Raw genomic sequence first — 15,478 nt, 5'->3', positions numbered from 1 at the left:
ACCCAAGACTAAAATAAGGCTAAACAAGTTTTACTTGCTCCACCTCAGGCTGGAAAGAGTTAAATTAGATATTTAGCTGCAGCCATCAGGACAAAATGGCAACTTAACAGAAGAGTAAAGACTAGAGTGTGAGCATTTTTTAAATAACAATTGGTGTGTGGAACATATTAGGACATATATGGTGCTTTTTCCACTGCATGGGATCGGCTCGACTCGCTTTCATCTGGTCGCTTTTCCACTCTCACAGATCCCCTGCGAAATGGAGCCGGTGACGTCTCAAAACCTTGTCTCTAATAGGCTTTGAAAACCACAACAACATGCTCACAGATCAGTTTCGCTTGTCACACATTCAGCTTTTGCTTTTTGCGTTAGCCACCGACTCAAGGAGCGTCTGACCCTCTTCAGAAACCCCTCGGGGGAATGTTACGAGCTGCTGCTGAGAGTCGGATAAAAACTAATGAGAAAGCTGCTGTAACTTCAGAGATTTTATAAGCGCTGAGTTTGTGCTGGAGCTCTGTGTTTCCTGGTGATTGACAGGTCTCTGGCCAATCAGAGCTTTGCAGGGTTTACACCTCACATTCAGTACCTATTCGGCTTGCTTGGAACCATATAAGAGCAGGGACTAAACAAGAACCCGGTTTCAGGACCAGATTTGGCCAGTGGAAAAACTAGAGTCCAGTCAAGTAAGTTCCATGCAGTGGAAAACAGCATTAATTTCTTTTAAAGACTTACCTGTTAAGTCCTGCTCAATTATGCTGTGGAACTCTTTGAGAATGTTGAGCAGAGACGAGTTGAGCTGCTTGATCTTGCCATGGATGCCGTCGAGGTGTGTGTCCTGGATGGTATCGATGAAACTGCTGTGGGAAGTGACCGTGGCGTTAAGTCCGTTCACACAGTACCAAAGCCCAGACACATGCTTGTTAAGGCCTTCCTTGATTTTATGCACGTTTTCGGAAACAGCATCCAAACGGCCACAGATTGCCTCAAGTTTGGAGAGTCTCTTGTCCAAGCCATCATTGGTTCTCTTGCAGTCGCCCATTTCTACCACCAGGCTGTTACCAAATCGCCTCACATCCCGATCTACGTTCTCAAAGCGGATCTTGCTGTCCTCTATGTGCTCTGTCATCTCCTGCTGGATCTTGTCTATCTCTGAGATGATCTTGTCCTTGGTGTTGCCCAGGTCTGTGATGACGCTGTCGTGCTTGTGGACACTATGCTCCAATCCTTTCAGAGTGTCGTTGATGGAGCTGAAAGTCAAGATGACCTCAGACAACTGTCCCTGGATTGACCTGAGGTTGCCGTTGTTGCTGCTGATGACGCTGTGGCCATCTAGAGGTTTCTGAGAGTGGTCCAGGCCACCTGTTTCAGTTCCTGTTCCAGTGGGAGGTTCCAAACTGATCTTGCACTGGCCACCACATTTCTGAATGTCCTCCTTCAGTTTATGAACTTCTTCTTGCAAGTCAGAGCATGCGTCTGAGCACCCGGCCTGTCCGGAATCTATCTTCCCCTTTATGTAGTTCATATCCGTTTGCCATTTGTCCACAGCGTGGTTCGTGATGTTCTTCAGTTTCCTCAAGTCATCTTGCACAGACTTGCAGAGATCACAGTTCTCGATCTCAGTCACAATCCTCTGGAAATGTTCCCCATTTTCCCCTGTCAGGGCTTTGATTTTACGGATGTCGTGGCTGAGATCGATGACTTTGTCCACCAGAGAGTCTCCGGATACTGAGAGGTCTTTGAGTCTTGTGTCAAATCTCTTGATCTCATGCTCATTAGCAATGACCTTCCACTCCAGGGATTTGACTGTGTCTTCCGGGTTGCTGCTGCCACTTGTTCCTCCTGTGGGTCGTTTTGATCCAGACCCTGTCCCACCTCCAGTTCCAGGTCCTGTACCAGAGCACAAAGGGCACTCATTTATTCTCCTATCCAGATGAGTTGTGACATTCTCTAGTCGGATCAATCTCTTGTCCAAGTCAAATACTGTCTCTTTGACATTCCCAATGTCCTTATCTACATCTGAGAGCTTTAATTCTTGGTCGTCAAAGCGACTGTTGACCTCACTGCGGAGAACTCTAAGCTCAGTGTGGAATAAATTCTTCAAATCGTTCTCCATGTAGGCACAGTTTTCCTCTGTCCTTTGAACGGTGTTGTTTATCTGCCTTTCCAGATCCCGCAAGTAACTGCTGATGGTATCTTCTGTCATTTTTGGTTCCAGTCCATTCCCACCTCCTGCACCTGTTTCTCCTCCGATGCTTCCACCTTGTCCAGCTCCTATGAGCTCCTTGTCCAAGCGATCCTGCAGACTATCGCAAGTCTCAGAGGTTGTGCTCAGCTTCTTGTCCAGTTCGCCGAGTCTCCCTCTGAGGTCTATGACTGAATCGCAGCAGCTTTGAGTCCGACTCAGATCTCGACGCAGATTATCCAGACTTTGTCGGTAGCGCTGATCCATGGCACTGATCTGCTTTTCCAGAGCCGAGATCCTTTCCCTGTCCCTTTGCTGTTGTTTCCTCAAGTCATCCACCCCTGCCTTGCAAGAAGAGCATGAGACCGTGACCCTGTGCTCTAGCTCTTGTAGAATCTCCTCCTTCATGCTGTTGAATATACCACCTCCAGCACCACCTTCCACGTCCAAATCATTCCCACCTCCAATCCCATTCACCAGGTGGTTGTTAATGCTGACCAGGGTTTTATCGTGAGCCTGAGTCCTGTTATCCAGCTGGTCCAGCTTGGCCTGGATGTTGTGAATGGTCTCCTTCATCTCTGGCTGAGCAGCATCTGCTGGGGTTTTCGCTCCATTCCCGAGGCCAGGTTTCTTCATCTCCTCCTGAAATCTCTCATTCATTCCACGAAGAGTCGACTGCAAGTCGTGGAGGTCTTTTGTCAGACTCTGGATTTTGGCTTCCATCTGCTTCATCTTTTCACTATCACCTGTCCACACACATACACACACACACACACACACACACACACACACACACACACACACACACACACACACACATCAGTATTTAAGGTTTAACAGAACCTGGACTAAATTCTTACAAACTCACGCAACATGATAAAGGAGGTTTAATCTTAGATTTTGTTCTATTCCTTACGTGTGTTAAAGGGAACATCTACAATTGTGGCTAAATGCAGTTCTCTGTTCTTTTTATGTTCAGAAACTCAGCATCTAAAGTGGAACGGCGTGTGTGAGTAAGAAGTGACTGTATCTTTTAATGTGGAGCGGTGCGTGTGAGTAAGAAGCGACTGTATCTTTTAATGTTGAGCGGTGTGTGTGTGTAAGAAGCGACTGTATCTTTTAATGTGGAGCGGTGTGTGTGAGTAAGAAGCGACTGTATCTTTTAATGTGGAGCGGTGTGTGTGAGTAAGAAGCGACTGTATCTTTTAAGGTGGAGCGGTGCGTGTGAGTAAGAAGTGACTGTATCTTTTAAGGTGGAGCGGTGCGTGTGAGTAAGAAGTGACTGTATCTTTTAATGTGGAGCGGTGTGTGTGAGTAAGAAGTGACTGTATCTTTTAATGTGGAGCGGTGTGTGTGAGTAAGAAGCGACTGTATCTTTTAATGTGGAGCGGTGTGTGTGAGTAAGAAGTGACTGTATCTTTTAATGTGGAGCGGTGTGTGTGAGTAAGAAGTGACTGTATCTTTTAATGTGGAGCGGTGTGTGTGAGTAAGAAGCGACTGTATCTTTTAATGTGGAGCGGTGCGTGTGAGTAAGAAGTGACTGTATCTTTTAATGTGGAGCGGTGTGTGTGAGTAAGAAGCGACTGTATCTTTTAATGTGGAGCGGTGCGTGTGAGTAAGAAGTGACTGTATCTTTTAATGTGGAGCGGTGTGTGTGAGTAAGAAGTGACTGTATCTTTTAATGTGGAGCGGTGTGTGTGAGTAAGAAGCGACTGTATCTTTTAATGTGGAGCGGTGCGTGTGAGTAAGAAGTGACTGTATCTTTTAAGGTGGAGCGGTGCGTGTGAGTAAGAAGTGACTGTATCTTTTAAGGTGGAGCGGTGTGTGTGAGTAAGAAGCGACTGTATCTTTTAAGGTGGAGCGGTGTGTGTGAGTAAGAAGTGACTGTATCTTTTAATGTGGAGCGGTGTGTGTGAGTAAGAAGTGACTGTATCTTTTAATGTGGAGCGGTGCGTGTGAGTAAGAAGCGACTGTATCTTTTAAGGTGGAGCGGTGCGTGTGAGTAAGAAGTGACTGTATCTTTTAATGTGGAGCGGTGCGTGTGAGTAAGAAGTGACTGTATCTTTTAATGTGGAGCGGTGCGTGTGAGTAAGAAGTGACTGTATCTTTTAAGGTGGAGCGGTGCGTGTGAGTAAGAAGTGACTGTATCTTTTAAGGTGGAGCGGTGTGTGTGAGTAAGAAGCGACTGTATCTTTTAATGTGGAGCGGTGCGTGTGAGTAAGAAGTGACTGTATCTTTTAATGTGGAGCGGTGCGTGTGAGTAAGAAGCGACTGTATCTTTTAATGTGGAGCGGTGTGTGTGAGTAAGAAGTGACTGTATCTTTTAATGTGGAGCGGTGTGTGTGAGTAAGAAGCGACTGTATCTTTTAATGTGGAGCGGTGTGTGTGAGTAAGAAGTGACTGTATCTTTTAATGTGGAGCGGTGTGTGTGAGTAAGAAGTGACTGTATCTTTTAATGTGGAGCGGTGTGTGTGAGTAAGAAGCGACTGTATCTTTTAATGTGGAGCGGTGCGTGTGAGTAAGAAGTGACTGTATCTTTTAATGTGGAGCGGTGTGTGTGAGTAAGAAGCGACTGTATCTTTTAATGTGGAGCGGTGCGTGTGAGTAAGAAGTGACTGTATCTTTTAATGTGGAGCGGTGTGTGTGAGTAAGAAGTGACTGTATCTTTTAATGTGGAGCGGTGTGTGTGAGTAAGAAGCGACTGTATCTTTTAATGTGGAGCGGTGCGTGTGAGTAAGAAGTGACTGTATCTTTTAAGGTGGAGCGGTGCGTGTGAGTAAGAAGTGACTGTATCTTTTAAGGTGGAGCGGTGTGTGTGAGTAAGAAGCGACTGTATCTTTTAAGGTGGAGCGGTGTGTGTGAGTAAGAAGTGACTGTATCTTTTAATGTGGAGCGGTGTGTGTGAGTAAGAAGTGACTGTATCTTTTAATGTGGAGCGGTGCGTGTGAGTAAGAAGCGACTGTATCTTTTAAGGTGGAGCGGTGCGTGTGAGTAAGAAGTGACTGTATCTTTTAATGTGGAGCGGTGCGTGTGAGTAAGAAGTGACTGTATCTTTTAATGTGGAGCGGTGCGTGTGAGTAAGAAGTGACTGTATCTTTTAAGGTGGAGCGGTGCGTGTGAGTAAGAAGTGACTGTATCTTTTAAGGTGGAGCGGTGTGTGTGAGTAAGAAGCGACTGTATCTTTTAATGTGGAGCGGTGCGTGTGAGTAAGAAGTGACTGTATCTTTTAAGGTGGAGCGGTGTGTGTGAGTAAGAAGCGACTGTATCTTTTAATGTGGAGCGGTGCGTGTGAGTAAGAAGTGACTGTATCTTTTAATGTGGAGCGGTGCGTGTGAGTAAGAAGCGACTGTATCTTGTTGGTGTCTGAAGTGTAAACGTCTGTAAGTGTTTATTCACTGTTTGAATTCCCACAGAAACTCATATGTAACTTGAGCTGTTTAGTTTTGTAGCACTTTCACTCTGTTTTTACTTTCATGCAGTTAGCGCTCTCCTGAGTTTAGAGTCAGTTCCACCTTAAGTAATGTACCTGTAACAGCAAAAATAAGTCAGTGTTACCCCCCTATGGAGCAGGAATAGAGCAACATCCTCATCTCGGTTGGTGCTTTTCAGCGTTTGGAGTCTCTCCGTTGTCTAAAAACCTCCAGATGGCGTTTCTCTGCCGTGAGCAGAGAGAGAAAAAGCCTAGCACCAGACACTTTGTTTTTTACCCTTTTACAGACACTGGGGCTTCGTAAACACATTAGAGTGGTTTCCAGAGCAAACCGACTGTAGAGCAGCACATGGAGAGGAGACACATCGTGACGACGTGAACGTCGTCTTTAACAGAGCTGGTTAGAATTTAGATAAAACTTTCCAATAAGTGTACATTTATTAATTAATGAGACTTACTAAACGTAGTCATGAGACGTACTAAAAGTGTCATTACTTAATGATTAATTATGACATTGCCTAAGCATTTATTAAGGTTTATTACTGTCTTGTGTTGTGTACCATTATTTTAAAGTGCTATTAATAGTTTTTTTTAATCTATAAAATTCTAAGAGATTTATAAGATGTTCAGATTTACCACTGGTCTGCTTCAGGTACAAACATGCAGCTTCCAGACACAGAGGCATTACTAAATTGGGAAACTCAAGTTGGGAACACCTGGAGAGGGTGACCTTGTCTTTATGTGAGCGAATGCCCCGAACCCTGCTCAGCCTGAACTCTGGGGTTCTTTAGAGGTCACCATGCTCAGTGCCAAGCATTAGAGCAGTAACGTACAAAAAAAACCTGTACAAATAATAAATATTAATAAACATATATATTGTTTTTTATTTCTGGTGGTAAAATATTTGTTTAATGTTTTAATTGCTGCACGCAACAAACAGTGAGTGTTCTGCCCCGTCGTGTGTGATTCCTGATTTGTTTGTGTGTCTCCCTCGTGTTTCGTTCTGTCCACATGCTCAGGGTTCCTTATTTTGGATCTTGTCTCAGCTCCTCATGTCTCTCTGTCTGTCTCTCTGTCTCCCCATGACTCATCTGTCTGTCCTCCACACCCTTAAACAATATTAAAATATTTGGTATCAGGATATTGAACCAAGGATACGTCACCAGCGGGGGGCGCTGTGGAATTGTGTCTGAATTCAGCTCCAGAGCCAGAGATAAAGGGACAGAGTCATGGTTAATCCACTGTTTAAAGCGGTCAGATCACAGTGAGATATGAGACACATCCCAGTGTTTCACGCTGTGGCTCTAGAGCCTTCTGCTGAGAAAGTTGATTTAATTAATGGATTAATGTCGACTGATGGAGGAGATGCACTGAGGTCAGTATTCGGCAAGATCTGAGATTTAACTGTAGATGGATGTGGGGTCACTATTTGTGTGTTATAACTGAATATTAATAACTATTAATGTGTTAACAACATAATTATTAACCATTAATAAACAGATGGTAAACCATTTTAAAGCTTTAAGTGCTGTCATGTTTTATTTTCTCAGTTTTCTTTCCAACTCAGGTATCAGGTTATTTCCGGTTCTCCATTTCTCCGTTTCAGAAGGAGGACCTCCACAGATGCGTCTGGTTCTCTGATGTTTACCCAGAACCCCATCGATGATGATATATCACTCTGTAAATGACCCGTTCATCTCCACTGCATCATAACGCTTTATTTCTGGCTCTGAGCTCTTTCTGGAGCTTCTTTATCTTGATTCAACAACAAGCACTTTCACGGTTCCTCTCACTGTTCATGGTTTCAGCTGGGAACCAAATTTTCTAGCTGCGGAACCAACTTTTATTGGTGGAAGCATGGAGAAGGTCTCTGAATTGGGTTTGAGAATGGGAACTGAATCGGTTCTACATTATTAAAGTCGTCCTGCACACTGTAAGGTGTTAGTTATGTACAGAAATAATTAAAGATGATTTATGACCCACCACTGCTTCCACTGCTCTCACTGCTTCCGTGGCCTGTTGTAGACCCGGAGTGCCCCGGGTTTGAGGGTTTGGGCCAGGGTCTGGCTGTGGAAATCTGAGTGACAGAACCAGGGCTTGGTCCGTCATTACAGTCCTCTCCACTGTAACCATGGCAGCACTTCCACTCCATTTCTGTCACCATCTTATAGGCCACTTTATACCTCGGCCTCATGTACGTCCGGTACCTTCAACACAAACAGAACTGAGTGAACATGAGCAGGAAAAACAGGCAAGATCTTCTTCTGATGGTCCACATGCTGTAATTATATCTTAACTCTGATACCTGTGATTACTTCCAAGATAAACATCAGCAGAGTGTCTGAAATGTAACACTTGAAATGTTTCTTTGTTGCTAATCTGATGCTGAATCCCTATTGGTTATTGCCACTTCTCTGACTCTGACTTTGTCCACTCCGCATCGTCACACTCTTGCTCCCGTGTCACAGAGAATCGCCAGCTCTCATTGAAAATGAATGAAGTCCGGTGTGAACACAGAGATACTCTACACTTTCACATATACGCAACATGCACAGACCTGCGAACACACAATTAATCCCCGCCTCTACCTCCACCCCCACACTGCTCCCCTGCAGCTGAGAAGCCCTCCCCTGCGCTGATGGGATTGGTTCCTTAGGTGTGTGAGGTGACGTCTTCCTCAATCTGTGCTTAGAACGCTGCAGTTTCACAGCGGAAAACATCACCCATGCAGCATAGCGGCTTAAACACTTGGGATACGGCTTCTACCACAAACACCACACACACACACTCTACACAGAAACAAGACTAAAACCTAACCTCAAAACACATCCCTACTTTCAAATGGAGCGGCTCGTCATCCTCTGAACAAGACACATACCATCAGTGACTGTGTAAATAGATCTGGGCAACCGCAACATGCATGAAACCTGGTACACACACACACACACACACATACACACACACACACACACACACACACACACACACACACACACAGAGCGCTGGACTGCAGACATGGAATGTAATTTTAAGCCCAACGTGTTAAAAAAGAGCGGAAACACATTTTACAGTTACTTCCCTGTGTGAGAGCAGGAGTAACAGGGCGGTCTTTATTCGGCTTTATGTTGCTGTACAAGTCTGATTTAGCATCTGCTGCCCAGCTGCGCACACACACACACACACACACACACACACACACAGGTTGTGTGGGCAGTGAGTGTAGTAACTAAAGCTGCAGCACAGACACTTGCCAGCTGTAACACCATAGAACACAGTGAACATATGGTTCTTTCAAGTGTCTTTTAGAGAACCAAGTTCTGTAGAACCAATAGTTCCAAATAGAACCAAGAGCAAGTCAGGTTTTGTTCTGTTCTCTTGTTCTAGACCAAAGCTGAAAAGGATCCTGTGTTGTATTTTAGTTCTGATTCTCTCTGAGTTCGCCCCGTCCCAATAAAATCACATTCGTTTGCAGTGTGTCCACTTTATTTGAAGTGTGCAAGCCTTTACAGTGCCCCAGTTCTTTTAGTGTCCTCCACCAGAGCGCCCCCTATGTGCATTTGATGTGCCCCTCTTGTAAGTCCGCATTAGAAGAACACTGCCGTTGTGGGAATTACCCATGATCCACTGTGGGCCTGTGACAGAAACCAATAACAAGACGCCTCTGAAACTGGAGAAACATTAACCCTTTATGGGTCGCGGTTGAAGGGAGATGATGAGGCGGACACACGCATGGACTCTTTATTTAACAGAAACATAACCAAACACAACCAGAAACACAGGGGCTATTTTTACACAGGAGCACACAGAAGGAACACCTGAGACAGGAAACGAGTGGCAGGATCACAAAGGAGACACAGGTGGAAACACTGATGACACGGCAGGATGAAGGCGGGGCTAGGGCTGAGAATGTGTGTGACCAGTGCAGTTCAGGAGAGTGTGTGTGTGACCAGTGCAGTTCAGGAGAGTGTGTGTGTGACCAGCGCAGTTCAGGAGAGTGTGTGTGTGACCGGTGCAGTTCAGAAGAGTGTGTGTGTGTCCAGTGCACTTCAGAAGAGTGTGTGTGTGTGACCAGTGCACTTCAGAAGAGTGTGTGACCGGTGCAGTTCAGAAGAGTGTGTGTGTGGCCAGTGCTCTTCAGGAGAGTGTGTGTGTGACCAGCGCAGTTCAGGAGAGTGTGTGTGTGACCGGTGCAGTTCAGAAGAGTGTGTGTGTGTCCAGTGCACTTCAGAAGAGTGTGTGTGTGTGACCAGTGCACTTCAGAAGAGTGTGTGACCGGTGCAGTTCAGAAGAGTGTGTGTGTGGCCAGTGCTCTTCAGAAGAGTGTGTGTGTGACCAGTGCACTTCAGAAGAGTGTGTGTGTGTGACCAGTGCACTTCAGAAGAGTGTGTGACCGGTGCAGTTCAGAAGAGTGTGTGTGTGACCAGTGCACTTCAGAAGAGTGTGTGTGTGACCAGTGCACTTCAGAAGAGTGTGTGTGTGACCAGTGCACTTCAGAAGAGTGTGTGTGTGTCCAGTGCAGTTCAGGAGAGTGTGTGTGTGACCGGTGCAGTTCAGAAGAGTGTGTGTGTGTGTGACCAGTGCACTTCAGGAGAGCTCTTTCAGCGGCGCGTGTTCTGACCCGGTTCTATAAGAGTACAGTTATCTCTTTCAGCGCTGTGTGTTCTGACCCGGTTCTATCAGAGTGGAGTTAACACTTACAACGGTGCGTGTTCTGACCCGGTTCTATCAGAGCACAGTTAACTCTTTCAGTGGTGTGTGTTCTGACCTGGTTCTATCAGAGCAGAGTTAACTCTTTCAGCGCTTCATGTTCTGGCCCGGTTCTATCAGAGGGTAGTTAACTCTTTCAGTGGTGCGTGTTCTGACCCGGTTCTATCAGAGTGGAGTTAACACTTACAGCGGTGCGTGTTCTGACCCGGTTTTATCAGAGCACAGTTAACTCTTTCAGCGGTGCGTGTTCTGACCCGGTTCTATCAGAGTGGAGTTAACACTTACAGCGGTGCGTGTTCTGACCCGGTTCTATCAAGCACAGTTAACTCTTTCAGCTGTGTGTGTTCTGACCCGGTTCTATCAGAGCTGAGTTAACTCTTTCAGCGGTGTGTGTTCTGACCCGGTTCTATCAGAGCTGAGTTAACTCTTTCAGTGGTGTGTGTTCTGACCCGGTTCTATCAGAGTGACACTTTAAATATTTATAGAGTAATTCTACTCCACCACTGCATCGCAGAGTGGCGCAGTATAAATGGGTCTTAAATCTCATCCAGAAGTTGAATCTTTATCCAGAAGTGGCTTGTGGTGAGACGCGTGGTTGGTTTTTACGTTTTCAATGTTATTAGACTCCCTCAGTAAAGCCACTGAATTCTCATCTCTGTTTTTCTGTAACGTTCCAGAGTCTGCGCGAGAAAGAGCTGAGAAAGAAGAAAAGCACATCACCCTCTGAGAAAAATGAGTGTGTGTTTCAGCAGGGTTCAGGCCCGAGTCCTGCGGCATGATTCGTGTGGAGTTTGGAAGGATATGGCAACCCATTCCACACATAGCTCTGTGTCCAGACGAAAGAGAGTAAGAATTTCCAGCTGGAGGCAACGGTGTTCTGCCAGCCCCCGGAGTCCTGACCGTTTCAGTCCTGGCTTCTCTCCTCTCCCTCATCCATCATCCGTCGGCCTCAGAGCAAGAGTTCAGCGAGAAACCCACGTCTTTATCCCTCCTCTCCCTCAAACGTGGCCAAAGCTCCCTGCTGTTTTCACACCACCGTCACTGCAGCAACAGCCTCTGCTCTCTGTGAGACTTTACACCACACGCTGCAACATAGCTGTGAGGATCTGATGGAGTTCAGCCTCATCATCATCAGTGAGGGGCAGGGGCTGGCATTGGGGATTAGTTCTGGATCAAACTCACCACTCCAACTCACCCCAGAGGAACCCCATCACTCTGATTGGTCCCTGGTTGGTTTCCCACAGCTCCCCCCTGAAATGTATCAGCTGTCGTCTCTAACCCCGTCTCTAAGGGGAACAGTGGTCTTTGGAAACCACAACAACGGCGGCGGTAACGTTAAGCGGTGTTTACTCATGGTGTATCGGCGTGTTGTTGTTGTTTGGGACTGAACACAGCTCCGTCATCAGTTCAGACAGATCAGTAGAGTTTGTTCCTTCCTTGTTGCAGCGTCCAGCTCTCGCTGGATTCTTTCGTCGGCCACCGATCCAAGGAGCGTTTGAACCTCTTCAAAAGACCACGGCGTCATTTTACGAGCTGCCGTCGTGAGTCGGATAAAAACAAACGTGATCTCTGCTGCAGCTGGAGATTTTACAGATGGAGAGTTGGTGCTGGTCGTCTGCGTTGCGTGGCGTAGAGTGACGACTCTCTCTGGACGATCAGCGCTCTGCAAGGTTTACACGCCACGGTTTAGTCCCTACTCGACTCGCTCTGAACCACGAGAGAACAGCCACTAAACAAGAACCCGCTTCCAGAACCAGGACCTGATTCACCTGGTGGAGGAGTGTGAAAGACTAGTCGAGTGGAGTAGGGACTCTGTGGTAAAAAATGCTCCATAACACACAGGAGTTTTAGATGGTTTTACATTTACTCAGAGTACTTTTAATTTTGGCAAAGTTATTATTTACTGGACAGATATTACTTTTACTGGAGGACTGATTTAGGACACCACACACACACACACACAGTTCCAGATGATACTCACAGTACGGCTCGTGGACACTGAACTCCCCACGTACACGGCTGATACTCGGGCTTCACATACGTCTCCACTCCATCTTCAACAACACAGCTCACTGTCTTGGTCACCACATACGCACACCAGTTCCTGTAGAACACACACACACACACACACACACACACACACACACACATACAGTTGATATGCATCATTGGCATAGATTCAAAATTCAAGCTTTTTATTGACAGATGCACAACAGAAACAAGCAGTTACACTGTACAATGAAATAGAATAAATGGCCACTTTATCAGAAACACCCCCCTCTACTGAAAATCACTGGCCACTTTATCAGAAACACCCCCCTCTACTGAAAATCACTGGCCACTTTATCAGAAACACCCCCCTCTACTGACACTCACTGGCCACTTTATCAGAAACACCCCCCTCTACTGACGCTCACTGGCCACTTTATCAGAAACACCCCCCCCCCTCTACTGACACTCACTGGCCACTTTATCAGAAACACCCCCCTTCTACTGACACTCACTGGCCACTTTATCAGAAACACCCCCCCCCTCTACTGACACTCACTGGCCACTTTATCAGAAACACCCCCCTCCACTGACACTCACTGGCCACTTTATCAGAAACACCCCCCTCTACTGACACTCACTGGCCACTTTATCAGAAACACCCCCCCTCTACTGACGCTCACTGGCCACTTTATCAGAAACACCCCCCCCCCCTCTACTGACACTCACTGGCCACTTTATCAGAAACACCCCCCTTCTACTGACACTCACTGGCCACTTTATCAGAAACACCCCCCCCCTCTACTGACACTCACTGGCCACTTTATCAGAAACACCCCCTTCTACTGACACTCACTGGCCACTTTATCAGAAACACCCCCCTCCACTGACACTCACTGGCCACTTTATCAGAAACACCCCCCTCTACTGACACTCACTGGCCACTTTATCAGAAACACCCCCCTCTACTGACACTCACTGGCCACTTTATCAGAAACACCCCCCTTCTACTGACACTCACTGGCCACTTTATCAGAAACACCCCCCCCTCTACTGACACTCACTGGCCACTTTATCAGAAACACCCCCCTTCTACTGACGCTCACTGGCCACTTTATCAGAAACACCCCCCCCTCTACTGACACTCACTGGCCACTTTATCAGAAACACCCCCCTTCTACTGACACTCACTGGCCACTTTATCAGAAACACCCCCCCCTCTACTGACACTCACTGGCCACTTTATCAGAAACACCCCCCTCTACTGACACTCACTGGCCACTTTATCAGAAACACCCCCCTCTACTGACACTCACTGGCCACTTTATCAGAAACACCCCCCTTCTACTGACGCTCACTGGCCACTTTATCAGAAACACCCCCCCCCTCTACTGACACTCACTGGCCACTTTATCAGAAACACCCCCCTTCTACTGACACTCACTGGCCACTTTATCAGAAACACCCCCCTTCTACTGACACTCACTGGCCACTTTATCAGAAACACCCCCCCCTCTACTGACACTCACTGGCCACTTTATCAGAAACACCCCCCTCTACTGACACTCACTGGCCACTTTATCAGAAACACCCCCCTCTACTGACACTCAATGGCCACTTTATCAGAAACACCCCCCTTCTACTGACGCTCACTGGCCACTTTATCAGAAACACCACCCCCTCTACTGACTCTCACTGGCCACTTTATCAGAAACACCCCCCTTCTACTGACACTCACTGGCCACTTTATCAGAAACACCCCCCTTCTACTGACACTCACTGGCCACTTTATCAGAAACACCCCCCCCTCTACTGACACTCACTGGCCACTTTATCAGAAACACCCCCCTCTACTGACACTCACTGGCCACTTTATCAGAAACACCCCCCTCTACTGACACTCACTGGCCACTTTATCAGAAACACCCCCCTTCTACTGACGCTCACTGGCCACTTTATCAGAAACACCCCCCCCCTCTACTGACACTCACTGGCCACTTTATCAGAAACACCCCCCTTCTACTGACACTCACTGGCCACTTTATCAGAAACACCCCCCTTCTACTGACACTCACTGGCCACTTTATCAGAAACACCCCCCCCTCTACTGACACTCACTGGCCACTTTATCAGAAACACCCCCCTCTACTGACACTCACTGGCCACTTTATCAGAAACACCCCCCTCTACTGACACTCAATGGCCACTTTATCAGAAACACCCCCCTTCTACTGACGCTCACTGGCCACTTTATCAGAAACACCCCCCTTCTACTGACACTCACTGGACACTTTATCAGAAACACCCCCCTCTACTGACACTCACTGGCCACTTTATCAGAAACACCACCCCCTCTACTGACACTCACTGGCCACTTTATCAGAAACACCCCCCTTCTACTGACACTCACTGGACACTTTATCAGAAACACCACCCTCTACTGACACTCACTGGCCACTTTATCAGAAACACCCCCCTTCTACTGACGCTCACTGGTCACTTTATCAGAAACACCCCCCCCTCTACTGACACTCACTGGCCACTTTATCAGAAACACCCCCCTCTACTGACACTCACTGGCCACTTTATCAGAAACACCCCCCTCTACTGACACTCAATGGCCACTTTATCAGAAACACCCCCCTTCTACTGACACTCACTGGCCACTTTATCAGAAACACCCCCCTCTACTGACACTCACTGGCCACTTTATCAGAAACACCCCCCTCTACTGACTCTCACTGGCCACTTTATCAGAAACACCCCCCTTCTACTGACACTCACTGGCCACTTTATCAGAAACACCCCCCTCTACTGACACTCACTGGCCACTTTATCAGAAACACCACCCCCTCTACTGACACTCACTGGCCACTTTATCAGAAACACCCCCCTTCTACTGACACTCACTGGACACTTTATCAGAAACACCCCCCTTCTACTGACACTCACTGGCCACTTTATCAGAAACACCCCCCTTCTACTGACACACACTGGACACTTTATCAGAAACACCACCCCCTCTACTGACTCTCACTGGCCACTTTATCAGAAACACCCCCCTTCTACTGACACTCACTGGCCACTTTATCAGAAACACCCCCCTCTACTGACACTCACTGGCCACTTTATCAGAAACACCACCCCCTCTACTGACACTCACTGGCCAC

The 15,478-nt window shown here is 47.1% G+C and overlaps 1 protein-coding gene across 3 annotated transcripts in view; it reads right to left on the bottom strand.

The window, feature by feature from the left end:
- emilin1b (elastin microfibril interfacer 1b) overlaps positions 1 to 15,478 on the bottom strand; it is an 85,292-nt gene that overhangs the window by 9,046 nt on the left and 60,768 nt on the right. For all 3 annotated transcript variants that reach the window (XM_066675980.1, XM_066675978.1, XM_066675979.1), the window contains exons 2-4: positions 12,301 to 12,423; positions 7,596 to 7,819; positions 733 to 2,928 (exon numbers count right to left, since the gene is read on the bottom strand). In XM_066675980.1, coding sequence (XP_066532077.1) covers positions 733 to 2,928; positions 7,596 to 7,806 — 2,407 coding nt within the window. In that variant the 5' untranslated portion in view covers positions 7,807 to 7,819; positions 12,301 to 12,423. The remainder of the gene's footprint in view (positions 1 to 732; positions 2,929 to 7,595; positions 7,820 to 12,300; positions 12,424 to 15,478) is intronic.

The sequence above is a fragment of the Hoplias malabaricus genome, chromosome 1 (assembly GCF_029633855.1).
Source record: "Hoplias malabaricus isolate fHopMal1 chromosome 1, fHopMal1.hap1, whole genome shotgun sequence".
NCBI classification, from domain to species: Eukaryota; Metazoa; Chordata; class Actinopteri; order Characiformes; family Erythrinidae; genus Hoplias; species Hoplias malabaricus.
The sequence above is the reverse complement of the archived record's forward strand: the minus strand, read 5'-3'. Positions and strand labels throughout refer to the sequence as shown.